We start from the raw sequence: 27133 nt of genomic DNA, 5'->3' as shown, positions 1-27133 counted from the left end.
GGCGCTATACAAATCATCCAAATATTATTGTTATTATTTTCTCTTCGCTTAATCCTTTCGACAGTAGCCCAGACCCTCTGATAAAGTTCACCAAGTTTGTCATTGGGTGTTTATCAAAGCGGGGTATTGAGTCCGCAGGTTTTCAATATCTAGTTAAAACGTTTTCCACCATTATTAGAATAGGAAAAAGGCCCGTATGGGTTAGAAAGGTTATAAACATGTGTGCATGTAAATACGTGTGCATTAAGTCGGGTCTCCAGCGACAAAACGTTTTACAAAACATACGACAACAACAAAAATATTGGGGCAGGGCCAAATGTTGTTTTTTTCAGTGGCCGATGAAAATAAAAAACGTCGTGGCCCACAAAAAGTGTACGTGGTTTGTCAGTGAGCGAATAACTCATCAAAATGATACTTCAACACACCTTTAAAAAGTGATATAAATAAAGTCATGAAAAGTGATGAAACAAAAGCTAGGTTAAATAGGATACATATGTTAGGTTTATAGGTTAGTTTTTTTTAAGTCTTTAAAGGTTTGTTGAATTATCATGTAACCGTTTTTGTCGGAGGAGACGCGCCTTTAATTATTCACTTCTGAAAGTGCCAAATCTAGAAAGCGAACTTAACGAGAAAGTACATTTGCATGAAAGATGGGAATATAAACATTACTTTTTCAAATAATCTTAACTAATAACTCCATTACAAATAAAGCATATTTCAAAAAAGTTATAGAATTCTGAAATTAAGATACAGTGAAATCTCTATCAATAGTTCCTTGAATAGTTATTTATTTCTTCCAGTCCTGAATTTATTTCATAAAAAATCTCACAGAAATAAAGTCGGGAATGCCCGAGAAAGACTTAACTCTTATTCTGCACTGTAATGAGATATGGAGTCGAATAATAGTCGATATACGGTAGAAAAGACACAAATTGTATAATTATTTGTGAATGGTTGGAGAAGTCGAGGACGCCCGAGGATGACATGGCACGATCAAGTGAAACAAATACTTATTATAATTATCCATGAAAGCAAACACTTTGTGGCTTGACCTTATATAAATGTTTTTTTTTAACCACTCAGAACATTAGAACGTCAAAAGACGTAAATATGATAATAGCGGTCAAGACATTAGAACGTCTTTTCACGTAAACGCGCGAGATTTTACAAAAATTGATTTATTTCCATCACTAGTATACAGATTCCCATGATTTCAAAAACAGAGTATCGATAATGAATAACGCTACGCGTCTGTATTCAAGAATATCTATGGAACGTAGAGGTGCATTATCTAAGCCGATTGAAACTGTCAAGATGTTCGTTAATAATTTATTGCGTTTCTAAATAATTTATTAAAAATATTTTAGTTTGGATGGTTAATATTTTGAGGTGACTAATAGTTTTTAAATATATTTCTTCAATATATAAAGTGTTATTTCTTTATGCTACTCAGAAAAAAGTACATTTTTCAAGGCTTTGAAATAATGGTGAGCGATTTTTACATATTTTTGACGTTTTCATAAAATGTATATTTAGAAATGCAAATATTTACGTATAACAACACAATGCGATAGTGGATTTCATAATCTTTCCAAAACATTTTTTAGAATGAGGCTACGTTTCCCAAAACGTGAGTTATGAAGATTTTAGTAAAATTCGTAAATAACACAAAAATTATCACATTCTGACAGTTCTCAAAGGGACACATAATAAAAAAAATTCTATGTCTGAGAGGTTAAATAATAGCTTCATAAACAATAAATAGAGGTTTCACTGTATTCACCTTTAAAATAATTGGCATAATCGACATAACAATAAAGAGCCATTTACAAGAAGAAGAAAAAGAAACCAAATGTAAATAAGGAATTTGGGTGAAAAATATTAAGACTTTAAAAATGTTTTATTGTCTTGTTTCTTTATATAAATACTGTACAAGAGTTCAAACCGTCCAGAACCAGTGGCATTATGGCATCGACAATTGGACTATTTAAATCTGATCCGCAAACACGGCCAAAGTATTTCAAGCAATATTTTGATTCTAATTGGTGTTCTTTCACCAGAGTGATGTTCAAAGTATCTATCACTCTGGGTATGTCAACTATTGTGTGGTCATCTGGTTTAAAATCAGAGTCATTTACAGCAGCCTCCGTGGTGGAGAGGTAAGGCTCTCGACTAGTAATCAGGAGATGCGCAACTAAATTGTATTTGATTAATTTGTGTTTTATGAATTGACTAGCTGTACCCCGCCACACATTGTTGTGGCTCAGTCTCTCTTTGGAGATAACGAAACAATAGCGCGTGTTGCTTTTACGTTCAATAGATGGCACTGTTTAAAAAAAACGCATGTTTCCCCAACAGATTGCGCCGTTTTTCAAAAAAAGTATGTTTTTACCTTTCACAGGTGACATCTATATAATATAGGTATATTAAAAACGCACATGTATTCGAACGCAACGTTGTGTTCAAATTTCAAAGCAATCAGTGAAGAACTATAAAGATTAATTTTTTTATTTTTTATTTTATAATTAAACAGTTTACAATGTATAATAATATTTGCTAACAATAATGATATATAAAAATTAGTTTTTTTATATATCATTATTCACAATTTTTTTTTTGAATTTTTTGATGTTACTCTTTTATGGAAGCAGACGCTTGTGTTTAAAAGAGATGCTGAGTATCGAGGTGAACATTATTTATGTAAGTATTCATATTAATAATTTAAGGAGTTAAGAACATTAAAAATATAAATGTATATCAACAAAGTACAATTTAACGATTTATAAAGTTACATTATTTAATTGACGAATTTCGTTATTTTGATTTTTTTACATTGAAATGTTCTTTGATCGCTTTGAGTAGGGTTTTGTCGTCTTCGATTTTTCTGATATTATCAGGTAGGTTATTAAAGTATTTTTTGCCTAGAAATGTGTAATGATGTTGTGCAAATGAGGTGTTGCATTTTTGTATTAGAAATATATGTTTTTGACGAGTACGTCTTTCAGTTGAAAAACTGTGATTAAAATTATTTGTGATTGATTAAAACTCATATATAGTATATTTACAGACGTTCCAGAGTGGAAGATACTCTCAGTATCACCCTGGTGTAAGACCACCATTCAGAATTGAAACATTGCTTGAAATGGCGCTAGCAGTGTTTGGTGACCAGATCTCAATAGCCAGGTACTTCCCCAACTTTTTCTCCTCCCCACTACCTTCACAATACACCCCAAAAACAACCCTCAATTGGAGATGCTATAGCTCCAGTCGGTTGGGAGCAGTTTGGACTCTTGTACGGTATTCACATAATTTTTTTTTATATTTTGAAAACTTTGAAAATAAATAAAAATTTAAACACTTAGAAAATTTGTTAAAAATACAAAAACACTGGTTAGACAGTGAAAAAAAATTGAATAGAGTTCGTTGTTGTGTGTCTGTATATTTTTCTTTTAGTAAAGTTGAGTGGACTTTACCATCTTTTTTAATATCCACTTGAACGATTTTTGGCAAATTATGGCAAGTTTGCAAAACGTCTTGAGCGATCGCTTGCCATAGTGATAGCCGTAAAAATATGGGACAAACAGTGAAATCTAGGTGGATTCATTAGCTTTAAACTGCAGGAATGAGAAAACCAAACACTCATCGCGGGAGTGGATATACATCTACAACAAATTATTATTATTCTAATTACCTATTCCGCCACGGTTTAAGATATAATATATATAAGTCAAATTCATGAATAAATAATAATGAACTAACCTGAGTGAAAGGTAGATCTTGAGGGGACATTCCTAGGAAATGCCGGTGGCTGTTGTCTGGTTGTGGAGTTCACAGAAGGATTTATACTGAAAATTACAAAAAATTATACAAATTATTAAAATAACGCATAACTAGCAATCAAAAACCCGCTAGAGTTTTGTCAAAAACTTCACCTTCAAAAATAGTTTTGCATACGGCCCGTATTTATGTGAAAACTTCAACGGTTATTTTTGAAAATAACAGATGGCGCCACTTCTGTTTACAACAATCCAAACTGTACAGTCATTAAGAGAAAGCGTAAAGGAAATCTGGACTGGATTTGTGCATAATATCGAGGGCTAGAAGCTGCATAGAATAACATAAAACAATATGCAAACTAATTATTTACAATCATATGTACAAAGCGCATAGAATAAGATATTATTATGGACTACAGTAGCTTAATAATAAAAACAAATTGATTTTATTGGCTGCAATAAAAAAAAACTATTAAATAATGAAAAGTATATATTTATGTTTGCGAATAACAAGGAATATCATTTATATATTTTTACTATTTATTTGCATATGAACTGAAATGAATTCAGACAATACAATAATAATTAATTATTTGTTAGTATACAGTTAGCATAATTAATTAGTTAACAACATTCCTCAATGCAGTGTAAGCCCTCATACCACAAAATAATATTTGAGATGTTAACCCCTCACGCCTCTGGCATATTCTGTCAGATTATTTCCGCTTTGTAATAAAATTTAAAAAAAAATTATATTTCTGAAAGTATTTGAAAACTGTTTTTAAAATGTGACAAAATACGCTTTGAAATAAACATATAATTGTTGAAACGTTAAATTTTCAATACAAACATAAAAGGTGTAAAAATAGCTTATTGTTCGTTTTTTCAAACTAAAATTACTGATAGTGTAAAAAAAATAAAAACACATATTTTATTAGACAAATGTATTATAAACGTTATTTCCGCCTCACTTTTTTATCTTTTCGTGTAAAAATAATTAATAAAAAAAATTCATAAATTGCAGTTTGGTTTCATAGAAATGTACATTAAATTTTTTCTGCGGTTAACTTTTAGATTTGAATATAAAGCGTGACACTACGATGACCCAACGATGTCTACGATACCTGTATGAGAGTTGTTCCCAAAAGCGGATAAATTAGCTAGAGGGGTTATCCGTTACTAAAGCCGTTGGAATCTCAAAAAGCTTGTAATACAGTTGACAAGACGCACACATAACTAAATTGTAGACTCTGTAACTATTCTTAACTACAAGCATGATCCTTCGTTTAAATTGAAAGCTAAATGAACCGTTGCTAACACACAATGAACAGTAAGCTAAATTGATCGGCTAGCTTCAACTCAAGCCAGCTTACATAAGCAGTGAACTGTAAGCTAAGTTAGTTAGCAAGCCTCTGCAGCTCGCAATGATTAATCAAGCTATCGCATAAGCTTTTTTTCAATTGCAGTTGATCTCGGGCTATCGCTGACAAAGAAGACACATAATGATAAAATTGTAAGAATATTAGTGTATATATATTCGATATATCAACTATAGATATGGCGTGTCTTACAAATACGGCAGACCAGAGTACTTTTATAACCAAACTCCCCATCTGATTCTGTTGCCTAGCTTCGAAAGCATACTATATGGGAGACAAATTTGGTCCTTGCAGAACAAAAAAAAAATCGTTTTTGCGATCTTTTAACTGCGAAATAATGGACTTTCTTTTAATGTTTTCGTATTTCAATTTTTTGAATTGGTCCCCTGTTTATTGCATCCATAGATCATTTAAACAACATACGACCTTTAGTCTGTAACCTACATAAAGTGTGTTGACGCAACTATATGTATCTCCCTTTAACGTATGTTTGTGCATTCCCCCATCCAACCTGTTATCCAATTACCAGTCCCTGTCTGGCAATGTGAAAATCAGTGACATTCCGAAAATTAATTTAGTATACATCACCAGTCTGTTAAGAAAACCAGCGCAGTGAACATGTCCCTTCAGTGCGTTTAATACAAAAGCTTGTGCAGTGATGACAACACAGTGTCCCTCAATTCCATAATATCGAACGAAAAGACAATCCTTTCCAATTCTAACTGTGAACCACAGCTTCCCCAACAGTTGTAACTAATATTGACTTGATAAATGGGTAAATAAGTTCATACAGACACAACTGTATTTACATCTGCCTATATACAAAACTCTAAGACCTTCCTTCCACAGGGATACACAAATATCTAAGACTCAATAATTCAAGTATCTTGACGACTACCGTCATACATTTGAGCGGAGGTTCCCACGTAGGCACAAGTTTCCCACATTTTGTATACTCCTCGGCGACGCCAGTTTCCCTCGACCAGCCTGGCGAAGTTGTTCCCATTCGTGTATTTGTGAACTTTAAACATTGCGTCACTTGTGCCAGATATTTTGTAACAATGTGTGCTTTAGACCCATGCTATGAACAAAACAGTCCACAAAGAATGATAGGATATCAAAATGACAGCTACAGCAACTGTTTGGTTGTGAGTGCGTTTATGAAAGCATTCTTGAAAGTTTTGATTTCATTAGTGACTTGTACGAACCGTGTGCGACAAGTTGTTTGCAACGTGAGTATCGGATACTTGCGTATCCCTGTGGAATATATATAAATCATTTAAGCAACACGCAACCTTTAGTTTTAGAGATATACAAAACGTTAACCTACATAGCTCACATGAACTCTCGTCTTTTATTAAATAAAACTCCGGCTTCGACAAAACACTTGGGACTTTCAATGTGATAGATTGACAATGCTCTGATATCTTATTTAGCAGGCAGTTGGAATAATCCGGACCTTGAGGTTCCCACCTCATTTATTATCACCTCGGTTTCTACAATACTCGACATCTAACGCCATCAATGGGTAAGCTCATACACTAATATCGAAGATGTCACATATCCAAAACTCTAACCAAATAATTATAAAAACTAAATGGGTGAAGAAGCCACCATAACTCTTGTGAAATGTTGACTTGATGGAGTGAATCTATAAGCTCGACACAAACTTCTATGGCTTAATTTATCCGTAACCTAGATGGGTGAATATAGCTTGAATGAACTCTCGACTTGATGAAGTGAGTGAATAAGCTCCTACAAACACAACGGCATTTACCTCTGCCTGAGTGGGTCCAGCGAACCTAGAGCGGGCTGCTCGGCAGCGGGGGGATTGGGTCCCCCCGCGCTCGACACTGACGCGCTCTTCACGTGCCCCTTGGCCGAGGGGGTACCGCCAGCGACCCCCACGCCCCCCGCCACCGCCCCCCCCACGGGGGCTGACACCGCCGACTGTTGAGCGGCCGGCGTGGATGTAGACGAATTAGACGACTTGGAGATGTTGTCACCGCCGCTCGCGCTGTTTTCGTAAGCGGGTGATTCAATCAACGATTGTTGTGTCAATAGATGTTGGCATGTTCCAATCAACAAGTCAATTTGTTCAGTTGATTCATTTTGTTGTGGTGTTTCAATCATTCATATTTCAACCAACAAATTAATTCGGTCATTTTGCAGTCAATTGATTGTAGTAATCCAACAGCATTGAGTTTTTTTTCAAGTTTCAATTGATCAACCATTTAATTTTCAATAGGCAAACAGTAATCCAAAAGTTCGATGTCCGTTAAGCGTGCAGGTAGTAGATTTGCCGTCAATAATGTATCGTAAGCGAGCATTACACGTAATCATGGCAGTGTGTAGCGTACATATTGTGCGTATATACAGTAAATAATCCAAGATATCCCAAATACCGTTTGACGAGACAGACAGATATGGCACAGACCGAGAGGGAAAGAGAAAAAATACATGCTGTTAGTAAATGGTTAGCGGATATAATGTTAATAATAAATAATAATTAAATAAAAGAGCGTAAAATATAATAATTGCTAAAGAAATTTTAATAAATAGCAAAATAGCATAACTTTATAAAACTAGCATATTATATTAAATGCTCTTATATTTCCTTAAATGTACTAATTAATAATAGCTCATTTGGGTAGAGAAATACATATTTTCCCTCACAAAAAATTTTGGTGATTTCACATAAAATTAAAAAATTTATTATTTTTCTAAAAGAAAGACAAACATTCCTGGGTTACGAATAACCTGACAATATTTGAAAATCTCCCACTGTCACCACGGTAAGCGGAAAATGTTGTTTGTGTTGTGATGGAGGACTTAGCCAGCCAAGGAATTGAACACACTACGCCTGGGTAGGACCCAAACGCGATGCCAACTCAGCCACTGACCGGTGCTGTCCATTAACAATTCTCAGCAATTACAAGAATAATAACCCAAAACTTTTTGTTCTGGAAAATTGTGAATCAGTAAAAAAATATATACCATGGTACTGATATTATTCCATGAATTTTTTTTTTAACACAATTTGTGATTCCTAAAATCAAAATAAAAATTCTACCCCATTTTTAGGTCTAAAAAATAATTTTAACATTATGTATATAGATGTAAGATAAGAGAAAAAATCAACACCAAAACCAGTAAATATCAATAAATTTTACATAAAACTTAAATCAAAATATATTCCAATTGCATTTTATTTAGCAGTTTTCATATTGACCAAGTTATTTTCATTACCTGCTCAATATGGTAAAGCCCAATGCAATTGAAAAACTTCAGAAAACATGGCGCAATATTAGCATACTTCATTATACATTCAGGGTACAACTTGTTCGCAGTGACATGGAAGTGATTGGCATCATTTCAACACAATGCCCTCATGTCTAACTATCCCAAAAGATAAACAATATAAGATATTTTTCCTACATCCTGCAGTGGAATATAAAATAGATTGATTGATTGAGCATTTATTGATTGATTGAGCATTGATTGATTGATTGAACAAATGGGAGTATTTGGAGTCCCTTTGCGATCCGAGGTCACTAGAAGAACAGCGGAAACGGCTGATTGATTAGGGATTGGTTGATTGATTGTACCTGGAGTCCCTACATGACCCACATTCACTATAACTAAGTTGAACAGCAGTGGTAAATGGCTGGTTGATTGAGGATTTGTTGATTGATTGTACCTGGAAACACTACATGACCATTATAACCAATTTGAACAGTAGTGGGAAATGGCTAATTGATCGGGGATCGATCAATTGATTGGAGATTGGTTGATTGATTGTACGCGGAGTCTCTACATTATCCATGGTCACTATAACCAATTTGTACAGGAGTGAGAAATAGCTCTGATTGATAGATTGGGGATTGGTAGATCAATTGTATGTGGAGTCCCTACATTATCCATGGTCACTGTAACCAAGTTGTACCACAGTAGGAAATGGCTGATTGACTGGGGATTGGTTGATTGATTAAGCGAGCGGGGTTCCTACATGTTCCGAGTTCACTATAACCAAGTTGCACCGCAGTGGGAATGGCAGATTGATTGGGGATTGGTGGATTGATTGGCTGATTGATTGTACCTGGAGTTCTCCTGGAGCAGGGCGGCGTTGGCGGGCTTGTCGGCGGGCCCGGCCGCCTTGGAGTCGTAGTTGACGGTGGAGCGGCGCACTGGGATAAACTCCCTCCTCCCTGGAACAAATTTGGGAATTATAAGCCTCATGGCCCGCTCGGTGATTGCCGATTTCGCTGGAATCATGGCAAAAGTAAAACACAAATGATTGGTGCTGCAGTATTCAAGTAAACAAATCAACAGGAAAATTATTATCAGTTTGCAGTCAAAATTGTTTTAAGACAGACTAAACATTTAACACCCAGAACTTTCTTTGTTACTTATCTTATTATGCACATAAAATAGAAGAAATTATTATTTGTTTTTCTTCCACTGATGACATTATTTTTATTCCTATTGGGTGTGTCACCGTATGATTGTATGATTTCATTATAAGACATTAAAGATCTCCCGTTCATAATAATGTTTGTAAAGATACCACCCTCCGAAGCAGGAAAGAGAAGTAAGATACAATTAAACACAAATTTGACAGCCAACTGACAACACACAAGCATAAAGATATCAGTTTACATAGATAATAGAAATAGGGGAGATGGGTCACGAATAAAGTTGACAAGCACAATGCAGCAACGCTATTTACTAACAAAAATTTTCCACGGCCGTGTTGACTACGAGCGAGTAGATGGTCCCAAGTGCCCGGAAGAGGTTGTGGGGTAGTGTGGGCCCCCCGTCTCGACCACTCATGGCAACCCTAGCTATGAACCACATTGTTCACCCATACTACTGGCATCTACGCAAAGCAGGGCTCCACCTTTGTTACTACCGGCACACCAAATGCATAACTTTCATTGCAATCGGCACACAAACAGTTTTTTATCAGTAATATCGACACAAACTGAATGTTGTTCAGAAGGAACCCATTTAAAATATTCAAAAGTACCCACCTCGCATTTGTGTCGGTAATGAAGCAATTTTACCACACTTTTAGTATAAATCTGTTAGTGACTCTACTTCTAACAGGAGGCACTGATGAAAATAATTCCTCTCAAGGGCCTATGTCATCTTTGGGGATGCTTTGTGGAGGGTTTTTTTTAAAGGAAAGGAAAGCGAGAAAGTTCTGCGAAGGAAAAATGAATGAGGGATGGGTAAGAATCTAGGGATAAGTGCTCAGGAGTGTTGGGCTTATGATCTATCCTTCCTACTGCGGCGCAAGGTAATGGGTCAAGAGAGATCAGTTGAAGAGGCCAAAGGGTCTCCCCAAACCAACCTATCCTGATACGGCATGCCACACTTCGCCCGATGAACCCGGGCACCCCTACTAAGTCACCAAACGTAGCGAACCACTTGGGGTGACCTATGGCAGAGGTGCTGGTTACTATTGGTTTGAGACCATACTAATTATTAGCTAAGACACTGTACCTGGAATGCTAAATATTATTAACAATTTTAACCATCTCCGTTTGTTTCTATTATCTATGTTACATACTAATTATTACTGGAAGAAATTGCGAGAAATGGAAGTTGAGTTTCAAGATTACGAATGTGGTAATAAAATTAGTGTGGCAAAGAAGTGAATATATTTCAATATAAAATGAAAGGGGAGAAAGTAAGAAGGTATTGGTACTCACTCTGTTCCATCTTGGGCTGTGCGGAAGCTGGTCGAGTAGCCCCTTGCTGGACTTGCATCTGCGCAATCCTGGCCGTGTTCTCTTTGATGCTGGCAGAGTCTATTGTATTCTGGCAACGGACAAAATAACACTCACTTAGTCAAGATAGAGGTACTAAAAGTTATATCACCAGGGAATATTCCTCAATATCTCTCGAGTAAAAACAAGTGCCGCCAACGGGAATTGAACCCGTACCTTCTGATGTCCGGTCAGGTGCTCTGAACCACTGAGCTATGTCGGCTTATTTCCAACCCGCCAAATAATTCAACATGTACTAGTACCTCAATCAACAATTACTACATATTTTTCACCTGTAAACAACCAACTTTTTATTTTTGTAGGAAAGGCTTTGTTAGTGCTAAATTTCCCACTAGATGGCGTTGAGACATATTATATCTACATTTGTTGGTGAAATATTTTGACTTGTCAACTTTTGAAATAAATTTATTCCAAAGATATAGATATTTTCAATATGTATTGATATTTTAGGCAACTAATTATTGCTTATAATTATTTGTTATCCTTTATGCTATGCATAAAACCTTGTTTTATAAACATTAGTTTATTATTAAAAATAAATAATAATTGTCTCTTTTTATTTATATTATATACCCCTATGAGCTTTTACAAACATGTGACATACATAATAATTTATGGCGATGCCATACGTAGTAATGCAAAATCATGTGTTTTTGGTTTGAAAATTTGGTCGCCTAGAAATGTTTCAGATGCTTTAATTAAATACTGCGGGTAGAATACATCCTGGCCTTTGAAATAATCGAGTATTTTTTAGATAAGTCTTTTTATAAGCCCAGAAAAAAATAATGTAAAGGCCTATGAAAACTGCTTTAAAGTTCAAAATCTCCTACTTACGAACCCATTTTCGGTTGTGATTTTATTGTATAATGTGGCAAATTAAGTAATTTATAAAATGTTCGAAAAAAAATTTAATATTTATGCCTGAACATCCACAAAATAAAATAAAAGGCACTTTTTGTTTTTTTCTTGCATAAATCAAAACAGGCGGATAGTGTTAAGCTGGAATTTAAACCTTTATATCGCCATCTACGTAAGGGTTATTATTGATAGCGGCTCAATTTAAAATATTACACGACGTAGTGCATCGCCTTAACGGAACAATAATCAGTATAGAATAGTATTATGAAGTAAAATTTGCTATTGAAATTATATAGAACCTAGCTATATAATATCAGCTATAGGCAGACTGATGGAACCTAAGCATAAACCTTTAAGCTCTTATACCCATAAATTAAATATACCTGCCTGAGAGTAGCATTCTTGTATTGCCTATAATACATCCTAATCACACTTTTCTCATTGGATTTATACTATTCGAAATCTGTCTTAAACCGAGTGACGGATCACATTTAGGAAGATGAATTCTGATCAAAACCTTGTACTGTGGCACCGCCCAGCATAAAGTTTTTTTTCCTTTCCTAAACACGCTCATTAAAGAACATAAATACATATTATTACACTAAATACCGGAAAGTCCAATATTTTAATTATGTCCCATGCGTTCGAACCATATCTAGATTACTCTAATAAACAATAAACAGTGTTAATCTCAAGTGACCTATCAGGAAAGTATGGTACTGTATATTATCTGCCTGTATAAAATGTAAATAAATAATGATAATAACATAAGTAGATTGTATTAGTGATCGACGAACAGGTGGATACAATCTGCCATAAATTGATAATAGTTTGACTAGCCCAGGGCTTCCCTAACTGTGAGTCGCGACGCCCCGGGGCGCCGCGGGGTCATCCCAGGGGCGTCGTGAGGCAATCTTTATAGCGAGAATATCGTTCCATCAGCACTGCAGCGTTAAGGGTTTTATTACCGTTTGCGACATCATACTTGTGTGAGACAGGTTTCTCTGCAGTTGCAGTAATTAAGAATAAGTACAGATCAAAAATCCAGACGAGAGTGGCGATTTCGAAACTTCAACCTCGTTTTGAGAAACTATGCTCAGATAAGCAAGCACATCCTTCTCATTAATACCAAAGAAAAAAATTGCTCTTTTCTCTTTTTTGTTTGCCTCCATTTTTGTTTTTATATTTATATTTCTAATAAAAAATTTAGATACTATTTGGAGTTTTTCTGACAAATTGTTATTAGGTAACGTACCCATACTACGTGACCCGTTCAGGGGGGGGGGGGGGGGGGCTTCAAAATACTACGCTTGGTACAAATGAGCGGCGGGGGGCTTAGATTTTTAGTCACCGGGGGGGGGGGGCGTCGCAAAAATATGGCAACTTCCCAAGGGCGTCAAAGTTGAAAAAAGTTTGGGAAGCCCTGGACTAGCCTATAGTTAGTAATAAGATAGATAATTGTAGAAATGTATCATATATTTTTACAGCGATTTTGCACAAAAACGGCGCTATACGAATCATCATTATTATTATTATTATGCAGAAGAATAGTATTACGCTAACATTAATTATTATAGCCTTCTTGTAACTATATTAAGTGCAGTTGAACACATCTAAGTATTGCCAACTGCATGCTTTCTAGGTAAAAGCAAGTATCTAAATGACTAGTCCTGATTAAAAAGAATTTTCAATTGGTACTTTTAGTTGGTATATTGAAGGTAATTAGGCAGAGTAAATCAGGGCTGTCTATAATACCATTAACAATTTTTTAAAACAATTCCATCTTTATATAAGTATTAATCATTTTAATTATTTTCAAATAGTTGTATGCTTCAATAGGTAGACCTAGTGTACAGTTGGATATATATTTGAAATTTATGCAAATTTTTTTCAATGGAATCAGAGTAGATTTTAAAGTAATAACGAAGGTAAAATAATTTTTTCGATCTATAAAAATGACAAACTGAACCTGGGGAAAACGTTTACCATCGTGTCACGAGACAAAATACTAATGGCTGCAGTAACGCCGTGCCATTCATTGTATGTACTGTGACATCACATGCTTAACGGCCGGCCGCAAATATCAACATTTCGACGACTTATATCTTCGGTACTATTCGGGATTTTCCAAAAATTATAGCGGTTCTATTCTCAGCATCCTACGATAGCAATTAATACGATACATTATAAATAATGTGAAATTTCGTTGCAGGAGACAATCTCATGGGGATTTCATTTAGATGAAAATATATCCCAATAATAAATTCCTAATACATTTCGTAGTTTTGTCTGAAATTATCCTGAAAAATCAGAATTGAAAATTTAAGAATATATAATACTAGACTTTAATACCAATATTTTTAAAACCCCTTTTAGGCATTTGATCTTTGAAGATCATTTATCTATAATGTCGCTGGGCGTATAATACCTATGTTGTGAAAAAAATTATTTTAAAGGAGATCTCATTTGTACAATATTCAGTCTATTTTGAATCCTTCCACTTCCGGTGCCGTGGTAGTGAGTACCATACACTAGGTGAAACTATTCATTATATGCTCATCTGGGCTATATGACAGTGTATTATGTATTCACCTGTCGTTTGAAGTTGTTAGCGGGCGCTGCTTGTGGAGCGGGCGCGGGCGCTGCCGTTGTGGGGGCGGCTCCCGGAGCAGCGGCGGGGACGGGCGCGCCCCCGGGGCCCCTCAGCCCCTCCCCGCCGCTGGACGCGCGGCGCGAGGCGGGCTTTGCCGACGAGGCGGAGATGGAGCGGTGCACGCCACGGTGCGAAGGGCTGGCCGCCCCCGCCGCGCCGGCAGGAGCTGGGCCGGGGACACCGGCCTGGGGAGCGCCCGCCATGTTGCGCAACGAGAGCGACGAGCCTGATCTCGAGCCGTCGGATTCCGGCTACAATCATAAAGATATTAGTGAAGAATTTTCTCTCCAGAAGAACCAAATCCAATCGATAAGAAAGAGACGCTTAGAGGATTGGACGGAGAAAAGATCAACCGAAATAGACTGACTATAGTACAAATGAGATCCATAAGGCGTACGAATGCATGTACAAAATACCCGAAAAGAATGCAAGATCAATGTAAGTATACATGATGTCCGGAAACTAGTGGTACAAGCGGGAAACTGGTGAATCTTTATAACTTGATTCAGATTTTTTTTCTAACTAAGAAATCAAATTTGAAAGAAATCAGTCGCCACTGGGTTATACTTAGAGATGGCAAAATTTCGTTTTAACTAAAAACGTGAAAAAATATTTACGTTTCGAAAATAGGGCATTTATAAGTTTTCTTTGCGTTTCAAGGCATTTGAAAGTGTTTCCAGTGATTTCTATTTCGCGAATTAACGCGAAAAACGTGATTTTGGCCGTATTTCAGCTAAATTATTCTATTTAGCGAATTTCCCGAAAATACCGGGTACTAAAATAATATGTGAGAATTTCAAAAAATCGAGATTTACATTACGATTTTTTATAATTTTGTTACTATTTTATGTGTAAATATTTAATATTTTTGTACTGTAGGCTAAAATTGCTTTTTGACATTACACAAATTGTGCGAAATAAATGACGCCTATTGATGTTAATCGCAATCTGCATTTGTTGTGTTTGTGTTCGACCCGTACTTAGAGTTTCCTTCCTTATTAATTTAATATTAAAATTAATTATTTATAATCTTTCACATGGAAATACTTGCAAATGAAGGTTAAACATATATTTTACCAAAAATACTTAAAATATGCGCTAAAAACATTCAGGAAATACATTTTTTTCTATTTTGCTACAAAACGCTAAATTATGCCTCAAAATGCTATAAAACGCTAAATTTCCAATTGTTAATGCTAAAAAATCTGAAAATTAATGCTAAATTTTGCCATCTCTAGTTATACTATCAGCTATTTATTATTTTTCAAGTGGTTTTAGAAAGAAAAAACACCATGCTTTATATTCAAATCTAGAAGTTAACCACTGAAGAATTAAAATGTACACATCTACGAAACCCAAGGTTTTGACCGCAATTTGAGAAAAATTAATGAAATTTGTAAAATTATTTTTCTATGAAACCAAAAAAGAGGGTAATAATGTTTGTAACGAATTTTTCAAATAAAATGTGTGATTTTTTTCTTAATCTATAAATTTAGTTCAAGAGTGTTGAGACAAAAAAACGTAAGGTGAGCCATTTGAAAACTTTATGTTTGTATTAAAAAATTTTGATATTTCAAAATTTCTGTTTATTTCTAAAAATAAATTTAAACAATTTTTAGTTTTTTGAATATGTTCAAAAATATTCTATTTATTTGGATTATATTACAAAGCAGAAATACGCACAAATTCTGACAGAATAAGTGAGAGGCCTCAGGGATATTGAAATACGGCAAAGCCTTTAAGTTGCCAAAAAAAAAAAAGGGAAAATACTTAACTTATTTTCCAGACACCGTATATAAATAGACGATTTCAATATATAGAGTGGATTGGACAGAGAAAAGAGGACCAGTTTAATATAATACACACATGACAAGTGAATGGTCAGAGAAGTCGGGGCCACCCGAGAAAGAATAAAAATTTTTACTCAGGTCATATCAAATTCGCCCTCTCTGCCTTCCTTTTGGAAAAATGCCGCACCATTTGGCGTATCGTGATAATGATGCTAATTGGACGAGTACCATTACTTTCAATAGGTACTGATTTTTTAAACCGTAGACTGGCCAATAATAAAGTATACTTACATCTGTGCTTTTCCTTCCCAATAATAAGTATGTGGCGAATACGTCATCATATTTGGCCTCCGCTAGCGACTTCTCAATGTCCTGTCTGTTATAGCCGAGACACACTAATGCTTCTGCAAATTACAAAATAAAACAAACAAACATTAATAACAGAATAAATAAATAAATACTTGAAAACTTTTCTAGTCAACTTTCTAAATGCACAAGACAATGTTGAAACAGCCTAATTATGAAAGAAATACATTTGCATGATTGAACACTGTTCTATATTTGAATTTGGCAAGACAAAATACAAATTTTTAAGGATTTTATGAAAATGTTCGTATTTTATCATTCTCTGGCTTGGCATGATTGAACACTGTTCTATTTTTGAATTTAGCAAGACAAAATACAAATTCTTAAGGATATGATGAAAATGTTCCTATTTTATCATTCTCTGGCTTGGCATGATTGAACACTGTTCTATGTTTGAATTCGGCAAGACAAATGAAAGTTAGGCTTTTAATGAACTTTATGAAAATGTTCCTATTTTATCATTCTATGGCTATGGAGGATGTATACTGAAATGATTAAATACTGTTCTAAATAACATGAGTTTGACAGACAAAGAGTAAAATTTTATCTATGCATTCAATGAAAAGGTCCCTACAGTATTGTTATATGGATACATTGATAAAAACTTGGCATGATTGAACACGGTTCTAGTTTTGAATATTATAACAAGACATAACACAGTTAAACAATTAAACGATAGAGAAAAAGCGTAAAACATTATATTTTTCAATGTTTTATGAATTTAGCAGGGACAAAATTGGAATAACATTCAGCGATGAACCTTTACTTAACTTTCGTTAACAGAAAAGAAATAATCTTCAAAAATAAGGAAATAAAAAGTAATATGCAAATTATGCAAGCAAACTAAAAAAAAAATAACATTACCATTGCAATGCAATTTAATGCATACAATCCGTCTTACTCATAATCGTAGTATAAATATTATATGGGCGTATAAGGTCGGGATAGTGGAAAACGTTACTCATAATTGCTGCGGATGCGTATACCGGCCGTATAAGTAGCTCTCAGATTTATACTGGCCGGCCTCTTAGTGAAGCATCAGGTAAGCGCCGGCAATATGAAGAGTTGATGTTATTTTGACAAATATCGATCTGTCACGTAATGGAAATGTAAAAAAGCAGTAATACCCATTTGCAGCACTATTGGACAGATATTTTAAATCGAAATATTGATTTACCAATGCAAATATGGGACGCATAACAGAATTAGCTGGATTTCGATACAAAAAAAAACAACAAACCGGGTCAATGGCATTACAAATGTCATCTGAAGAAACTCGAAGCTAGCAACAATATGCGAAATGCGAAAATTACCTTTTTTTTGAGGTTCGGAACAAAGTATTAAAAATCTGGGAAGAATATTATTACGATTTTAACCTGAGAAATATAACAGCAGCGTATTAGGGAATGTTTCTGTAAATGTGCAACGTATAAATCGTAAGCCCTAATAGATTCCCCGATCCATTCATCCATTGAATGGAAAAATTAAACATAATAAGCACTTCACACATAAAAATAAAAATTGTTCGCATGTCAACTTTTTTTTCGGTGATCATTAAATATTTTCTAATTTCAATTGTGAATAAAGGCACAAAATTTGGAAATATTGAAAATATTTAAGTTTACGTACATATTAAAAAGAATAAAAAAATAAGAACAATAATAATATTATAAACATTGCATAGATGATATTATCTTTATTATAAAATAATTTTGGTACGACCAATGATTAGATTCAATTTTGTAGAAAACTTTTTTACCTGTGCAATGGTTTTATTTTATAGAACAGAAAGCAACAAAACATCCTAAACAATTATTATCAGAAACACGCTTAATTAAATTGAATGTTGATCTAAATCATGCATGGATTCTGATACCATATGATTTATTTTATACTAATAGTGATGCAACGATTGTCACTTGGAAGAATACATTTAAAATTATTTACAACAAAATATTATTGTTTGTGACAGTTTAATGACAGTTTATGCCACAACTGTCATTACCTTTGATATGGTTAATTATACTTATAAAAGGCAATTAAAATAAGCATATAGATTCTTGTAACCTATTAACAATAACCTAATAGATCGATTACCAAATCATTATAGATTCTTATAACTCGATTACAATGAATTTATAGATTCTTATATTGCACTTACGGAAACCTTATAAATTCTCGAAACTCCATTGCAATGACTTCTTAAATTATCATAACTCAATTACGATAACCTTCTAGATTCTTATAACAGGATTAAAGATTCTTTGATTCTTATAATCCACTTACAGAAACCTTATAGATTCTCGAAACTCCATTACAGTAACTTCATAAATTATCATAACTCAATTACGATAACCTTCTAGATTCTTATAACAGGATTACAGATTCTTCAATTTTTATAAACCAGTTACGGAAACCTTATAGATTCTTGAAACTTGATTACGATAACTTCATAAATTATCATAACTTGATTACGACAACCTTCTAAATTCTTATAACACGATTACAGATGTTTTAGATTCTTATAACTCAGTTACGGAAACCTTATAGATTCTTGTAACTCGATTACAATAATTTCATAAATTATCGTAACTCAATAACGATAATCTTCTAGAATCTTATAACGTGATTACAAATTCTTTAGATTCTTATTAACCAGTTACGGAAACCTGGTAGATTCTTGTGACTCGATAACAAAAACTTTATAAACTATCCATAACTCGATTATAACAACCTTCTAGATTCTTATAACACGATTACATTAACCTTCTCTCGATTCTTATAACCTAGTTACAGTAAACTTCTAGATTCTTATGGCAAAAAAATTATTATGATTCTTACAACTAGATAACAATTTAGAAGTTATTATAACACAATTACAATAACTTAATAGATCTTAATGATTCTTATAACACGTGGTAATGTTGCATCAGAATTCCAAAAACTATTTAATTATATTTTAACATGCTAGACACTTAATTTAATTTTAATCTCTTTGAATCCCAAGAAACATTTACTTAACACATTTTACAAGAAAAATAATTATGTTTAGTGGGCGTTCAAAGAGTTCAAAATATATAGAAATTAATACAAACACAATATAGATATAACATTCTTAGGAGTATCATGCAGCTATCATAATATTTAAATCACTTATCCGAAGACAGGTGGCATTGTGGCGAAGACAGGTGACAACGACGACAGATAATATTATAATGACTAGACATGAACAGACAGACAGACAGACACACTACGGCTAAACAATATCCATAACCGAAACGGTGGGAGAATCGTTTAAAAATAATCTAACATCTAATAAAGTTTTATACATAATTTTCATTTTTAACAGCAAGGAATAGGGTTTGGGAAAGAGAAAAGAACAATTTAACAGTAAGGAATAGGGTTTGGGAAAGAGAAAAGAACAATTTAACAGCAAGGAATAGGGTTTGGGAAAGAGAAAAGAACAATTTAACAGCAAGGAATAGGGAATGGGAAAGAGAAAAGAACAATTTAACAGCAAGGAATAGGGTTTGGGAAAGAGAAAAGAACAATTTTAACAGCAAGGAATAGGGTTTGGGAAAGAGAAAAGAACAATTTTAACAGCAAAGAATAGGGTTTGGGAAAGAGAAAAGAACGATTTTAACAGCAAGGAATAGGGTTTGCGAAAGAGAAAAGAACAATTTTTGATGAAACTTTGGATTTGGAGATGAAAGGAGTTTTTATTTTATTTATGTGAATACTGCACAAGAATCCCAACAGACCGGAGCCAGTGGAACTATGGCATCACCAATTGGGATATTTAATAATAATAATAATAAGTGTTTTATTATCTTTTTTTGTAATGGATATAATGATATCCTCACCGGGATCAAAAATTTAGTATTATGGATAATATAAAGTAATTATAAATATATTGAATAGTGTTTTTTCTGAAATATTTTAGAAGGTGTTTTTTTGTTGAGTGTTTTCGGTGTCAGTATATTTCTAATTTTGATCTCCCTATGTTTTGTATCCAGCTTTTTATTTGAGATTTAAATGTTAAAATATTGTTGTGAGTTTTGAATGAGAGTGGGATTTTATTGTAGAGTTAAATTTAGTTATATGTTGTGAGGCTGAAGGGATCGGGGTTGGGAAGGATATCCCTTTTTATAAGGATATCCCTATCGGGAAGAAGAAGGAGGTTGCGAAGTACCTGACGATTCACATTTGGTCATTTAATACGGCTAAAGCCATTTCAAGCAACGTTTTGTGTCCCTCACTAGGACAGGCTCTGGAATATGACAATATTATTTTATTTATTTATGTAAATAACACATAAATTATATGTGAAATAACACATAAATTATATGTGAAATCACACATAAATTATATGTGAAATAACACATAAATTATATGTGAAAAAACACATAAATTATATGTAAAATAACACATAAATTATTTGTGAAATAACACATAAATTATATGTGAAATAACACATGAATTATATGTGAAATAACATATATAAATTTAATAAAATGTCATTTCTCAGGCCATATGACGACTCCACCACATGAAAAAGTACATAGATCATCTGACAACATTCATAAAAGTCATGCAAAGGGCACCAAATTTAAAAAAGTAACCGCTATAATAAACTAAATAATATCTACTGTATAAAGATTGATTCTCCCACTAAACGGTGTATAAATGTAGCCGTGACGGTTGGACCTACCCATTTGTACTGTGACGAGTACGTTCGTATGTGACGAAATTACCATCAGGCGGTACGTTCGTTCAACCAATCAGTCCAGTGCGATTGTGCGGGGAGAGGAGGGAAGACAGAAAATTCACACAGTAAGGCAACGGTAAAGTCAAAAAAAAAAAAAATTATTATTAAAAACACTTCGGTACAAACGTACACGAAAAAAAAAACAACAACATCATTCGTGAAGTTTCTTGTGAGTTTTTAATTAATATTGTAAAAATTTGGTTATATCAATAGTAAAATTGTCACAAGAAAACGATACTGCTGTAAATATCACTGTAGCTTGACACGGATAACTTTACATTTTTGTTATTGGTTAAAAAGTCCTGTTTTGACTCAACAACTTTGCATTTTGCCTGTCTGTAGATTTGTTTGTGGGTTCCATGTCCCGTCAATCCGACTGTTGGGAGCTGTCAAGTCGGAGTAATCAACATTAAAATATACAATTCACAGAACTACTAGCGCATTTTAATCAATTTTTTGACAGTAACAGCAGTTTCGCTTTTCTGTGACGATAATGTAAACATTGAGAAATCAAAAGTGTAAATGATCAAACTTTGGTGAATTACTGTTCAATTTAAAATATGTGATACAGTGAGAGAAAACATAAATTAATGCATCTTAACAAATAGAATTAAAAGCGCTTAATACACAGTACTTTAAACATAAACAATAACTTAGTAAACACCACTTTTATTTTTTATACTTGATGCCGACTTTAGAAGTGGATTATAAAAAGAGCGTCCACTTCGTGGAAATATTGTTAAAAAGAAATAATGGTCGTAAAACCCTCACCTAAACCATTAGGCGGTCAGATCAGTAGGACTGATTTAAATTTAAATTCAAAGAAAACTCATGCGTTGTGATACATATTTATATGATTATAAAATTCTTTTTGAAACCAAAAGACCATGCGTCTTTAAAAGGTTATGTTCCTTCAAGAAGGATATAATTCCATGATCTATGTTCCAAAAAGAAAGAATCCCATTAGTCAATATGAACTAGGAGAAGTCCGTAGTCTATACTATATCACAAGTCTCCAAAAGGCAATTCAAGTACAGGTAATCTCCAATTTAGATCAATTGCTTCGCCAGAAAGCGGCCTCTATAGGTAACATGACCACATACCATGTGTGTCTGGTCTAACTATCCAAAAGGCCAGGTTCTTCGGAGTTTGTCCGGGTCTTAGTAGCTGCGTGGCGAGCGGGATTGGGAGACTCTTTCAACCCAATGTCTTGCATCGCAGTGGGAGAGATGGATTCATGCATAACACACTATCCCCTGATTCCTCCCTACCCATCCCTCGTACCTTTTAATATTTAATAATCACCTCAAGGGAACTTCCTCGCCTTCTTTTACTTAAAAAGACACCCCACACAACATCTCCAAAGATGTCATGGGCCCTGGGGGAAATTATTTTCCTAAGGGCCTCCTGCGTGGAGTTATTGTATAAAATAAATATACATAAAAAATTCTTAAAAGAATTGAGTTTTTATATGACCAAAACTATTTATTTATATTCATATTGCGTATGTACGGACGCAAACAAATAATTTCTTAATATTGTAAAGCATAACTTGCTAAAAGTGTCTTTTAATAAAAATAATTTAATTAACCCAATTTATGAAAGCGTAGATTATAATGTAAGTTGCGTTTAACGTTAAAGGTGATTGATTGATTGGTTAATTGATTGATTGATGGATTGACTAACCTATCCTCTTGTGGTCCTTGAAGTCCTGCTGCGGCTCGGAGTATGGTCGGAGTTCATCTTCCTCATAACCCACGTTCATCCAGCGGTCGCGCATTATGGTCTCCAGCGAGGCTCGCTTCTCGGGGTTTAGAACCAGGAACTTCTTTAGCAGGTTCTCGCAGTCTGTTGACATGTAGAATGGTATTCTGGAAACGGAGAAGCAATGTGTTCAGTATTCATGGCCATACATCAATACAATGTCATTAGATAAATTTCTAAGATATATCAACTATAAACTCGTTCTACAAATAGAAACTATAAATTACAACCACTTGATTAAAGAATTAAAATTATTAAAACTCAGAGAGAAGACTTGTTTCTGACTTGGCTTTTATTTTTAAAATTATTAATGGAATACTTGTGAATAGGGAATACTTGGATGAGGAGCAGTTGGATGAGTGTGTGTATTTAGGGAGTGTGTTTATGAGAGATGAGAAGGCTGATTGAGATATTGAAAGAAGGGTAAATGCAGGTAACTCCATTAATGAAGGACTGAACGCAGTTGGTTCTAACAAAAATTTGTCCAAAGAAGCGAAGCTAGCAGTCCACAATGGAGTGCTGGTACCTACCCTGATGTATGGAAGTGAGGCATGGAACTGGCAGAGAAAGGATGAAAGTAGATTGAATGCTGTTGAAATGAGATCCCGGAGGCGTATGTGTGTAAAACCATGTATGATTGTGTGAGAAATGTGGAGATCCGCAAAGAGTTCAAGATTAAGAAAGGGACGCTTAGATGGTTTGGGCATGTAGAGCGAATGAGCGAAGAAAGGAGTGTAAGGAGAATATATGATGATAATGCGAATGGTAGCAGAAGTTGGGGAGGCCCGAGGAAGACAAGTTACAAGAAGGTTATAATAACATACCTCAGTGATAATAACAATTAAGATTAGAATAATACTTTCCTTTTGCATGGGTTCTATATAATTTAATGTTAGAATTATGTACATATTATCTCAAGTGTTTGTAAAAGCCCAATACATATAAATGAATAAATAATTATTTGCTTTGATTATTTTAATTTAGTATGTTGTGTGTAATGCACACCTGTAGTAGATTATCAGTTTTAACTCAATGTAGACATAGCTGACAATATACAATTCACTAAATATACGTTTCTTTTTCTTTCCTTTCGTTCTCTCAAGTCAACTCCATAAATATTGTTAAGTCATTCTTCCTTCTTTTCTTACGGAAACCTTAAATCGCTAATATTCTTCAGTAATTTACTTCAAGAGACGAGATTAAAGCCTCGTTTAGAACAATCCAAAATATATGAAGTGTAAACTAAAAAAGTGTTTCATCTGAACGAGAATACAAAAACAACGCATCTGCAACAAACTTCTTCCAACACCGCAAGGAATGGTCGTCTCTAAAATTGACAATGTTTGTTTACATTTTCAATTTATATTATTGTATTTCTTTATTTATTATCTAACTAGCTGTACCCCGCCACGCATTGCTGTGGTCATTCGTTCTGTGCAGATAGAGAAACAATAGCGTGTGTTGCTTTTGCGCTGTTTAAAAAAACAGCATGTTTGTCCAACAGATTGCGCTGTTTTAAATAGAAAAAACATATTTTTACCTGTCATAAATGACATCTATATAACATAGGTATTTAAAAACACATCGCGCATTAGAATGCAACGTTATGTCAAAATTTCAAAGCTATCATTGAAGAACTTTCGGAGATTTAAGATTTTGAACAAACCAACATTCAAATATAATATCTGGTGAGTTTTCAGCTTCACACATATCCTACAAATATAATATCTGGTGATTTTTCAGAGGTTACTTTCAGCTTCACAAATCCTACAAATATAACATCTGGTGATTTTTCACAGGTTACTTTCGGCTTCACAAATCCTACAAATATAACATCTGGTGATTTTTCACAGGTTACTTTCAGCTTCATAAATCCTACAAATATAATATCTGGTGATTTTTCACAGGTTACTTTCAGCTTCACAAATCCTACAAATATAACATCTGGTGATTTTTCACAGGTTACTTTCAGCTTCACAAATCCTACAAATATAACATATGGTGATTTTTCACAGGTTACTTTCAGCTTCATAAATCCTACAAATATAATATCTGGTGATTTTTCACAGGTTACTTTCAGCTTCACAAATCCTACAAATATAACATCTGGTGATTTTTCACAGGTTACTTTAAGCTTCACAAATCCTACAAATATAACATTTGGTGATTTTTCACGGGTTACTTTCAGCTTCACAAATCCTACAAATATAACGTATGGTGATTTTTCACAGGTTACTTTCAGCTTCACAAATCCTACAATGTAGCCTCATATGGCCTCATAGAAATAGTTATATCTCCCTTACTGGCATGGTGATAAATATGATCTAAACGGTGTTAGAAAGAGAAAACACCATACTTTATATTCATATCAAAGAAGAATTAAAATGTGCACCTTTATGAAACTAAAGGTTCCGAATGCAATTCGAAAAAAAGAATTATGAATTTTTTAATTAATTATTTTTATATGAAATGACAAAAAAGTGATGTGACGTTAACATTAGTAATACGACTAATAAAATTCACGTGTTAGTATATTTATATTTTAATTACCAGTAATTTTAGTTACAACAAACGTTCGGCGAGCCATTTTAATTTTTTAAATATTTACATTAACAAAACTAGAAAACGTATTTTATCACCTTTCAAAAGCTGTTTTTAGTTTTTGGATACATTCAGAAACATTCCATTTATTTGGATTTTATTGCAAAGTGGAAATACTCAGACCTTAAAGTAAATAATAATAATATATGGACTGTACCTGTATTTTCCCCTGAGGACCCTCTCTCTGAGCTCCCTCAGCGTGGAGCCATCGAAGGGGAGAGATCCGGACACCAGCGTGTAGAGGATGACGCCCAGCGACCACACGTCCACCTCGGGACCAAAGTATTTCTTTCCTGGAATCACACCAATCAAGGCTGTTATAGGAATCACCAAACGACAAGTACAATTAGTAAACTCGTGGGAGATCTAATATATCATAATATGAGGAGACTTTTGAATCGGATGGCCTCATTGATCATTTATTTATTTATTTATTACACGCCCTAGTGGCCTTTTCTTTAAAAAAAAATACAAGCATTTTGTATCGGAGTAAACACTTAAAAATTAATACAATAAAGAAGAATGTAAACATAATGGCAAAATGAATCCTCACGCATATAATTGAATTTAAAAGATTCAACAAAACAAAATAGTAGAAGCGGAGAAGTTATATGGGTACATAGGTCTATTTGTGTCTAGAATAATAAAAGTGAAATACAACATTTATACTGATTAGTTTTCAAATGAAATATATCACCCAGATCAGAATATTTTTTTCCGAGATTGTGAAGTCTCGGAATCGGAGAATTTTGGTAAGCTAGTCTATTGGTGTTATTGAAGTAAAAGGGTAAGAAATGTCGGCATGATTTTTTGGGAACATGGATATTGATACATTGAAGTAATTCGGGACAGTCATAACAGTATTAAATCTGTGCTTATTCTTCTTTCTGGAAGTTTCAATAGAGACATTTTATCCAAGAGGTAATTGTAATTTATGTTTTGTATAGGAATATGCAATTTATAAACCTTAGAAACTTCCGTTGAATCTTTTCAATGTTATCTGAATGAATATTGAAAAATGGAGACCATAACGTAGAGTTATACTCAAGTTGGCATCTGACAAGGGTTTTATATAACATAATAAATGTTCCTAAATTATTGAAATCTTTTGCAGCTCTCAAAACAAAGCAGATATGTGCATAATTCTCGCTGCCTTTCAGAAATAAGTATCTAATTCTGGTTTCTAGTTATATTCAAACACTAGACATTAATATTTCTGTTGGGATTAGTATCTTTTTTTTCAGCCGCGTATAGCCTTTATTTATTTGCTTTTGTTCAACAGGGGGTGTGCAAATCTTCCTAAATGCGAAACTGATAAACTACAATCAGTGTTCAACGCCGCAGCAAGGCTTATCACCGGGGTACCCAAGTTTTCGCACATTT

The 27133-nt window shown here is 34.0% G+C and overlaps 1 protein-coding gene across 16 annotated transcripts in view; it reads right to left on the bottom strand.

Moving 5' to 3' along the window:
- The window catches only part of LOC149409528 (serine/threonine-protein kinase MARK2-like), a 357017-nt gene that overhangs the window by 38170 nt on the left and 291714 nt on the right, over positions 1 to 27133 (bottom strand). For 11 of the 16 annotated variants that reach the window (XM_089649603.1, XM_089649590.1, XM_089649591.1 and 8 more), the window contains exons 5-12: positions 25908 to 26043; positions 23072 to 23256; positions 16543 to 16655; positions 14401 to 14712; positions 10873 to 10981; positions 9255 to 9420; positions 6933 to 7172; positions 3760 to 3845 (exon numbers count right to left, since the gene is read on the bottom strand). In XM_089649603.1, coding sequence (XP_089505729.1) covers positions 3760 to 3845; positions 6933 to 7172; positions 9255 to 9420; positions 10873 to 10981; positions 14401 to 14712; positions 16543 to 16655; positions 23072 to 23256; positions 25908 to 26043 — 1347 coding nt within the window. The remainder of the gene's footprint in view (positions 1 to 3759; positions 3846 to 6932; positions 7173 to 9254; positions 9421 to 10872; positions 10982 to 14400; positions 14713 to 16542; positions 16656 to 23071; positions 23257 to 25907; positions 26044 to 27133) is intronic. The other 5 variants (XM_089649595.1, XM_089649598.1, XM_089649599.1 and 2 more) reach the window with 5 other exon arrangements.

Source organism: Hesperophylax consimilis, chromosome 30, assembly GCF_061612785.1.
Source record: "Hesperophylax consimilis isolate HC1 chromosome 30, BYU_Hcon_1.0, whole genome shotgun sequence".
In the NCBI taxonomy this organism is placed as follows: Eukaryota; Metazoa; Arthropoda; class Insecta; order Trichoptera; family Limnephilidae; genus Hesperophylax; species Hesperophylax consimilis.
This window is presented reverse-complemented; position numbering and strand designations above follow the sequence as displayed.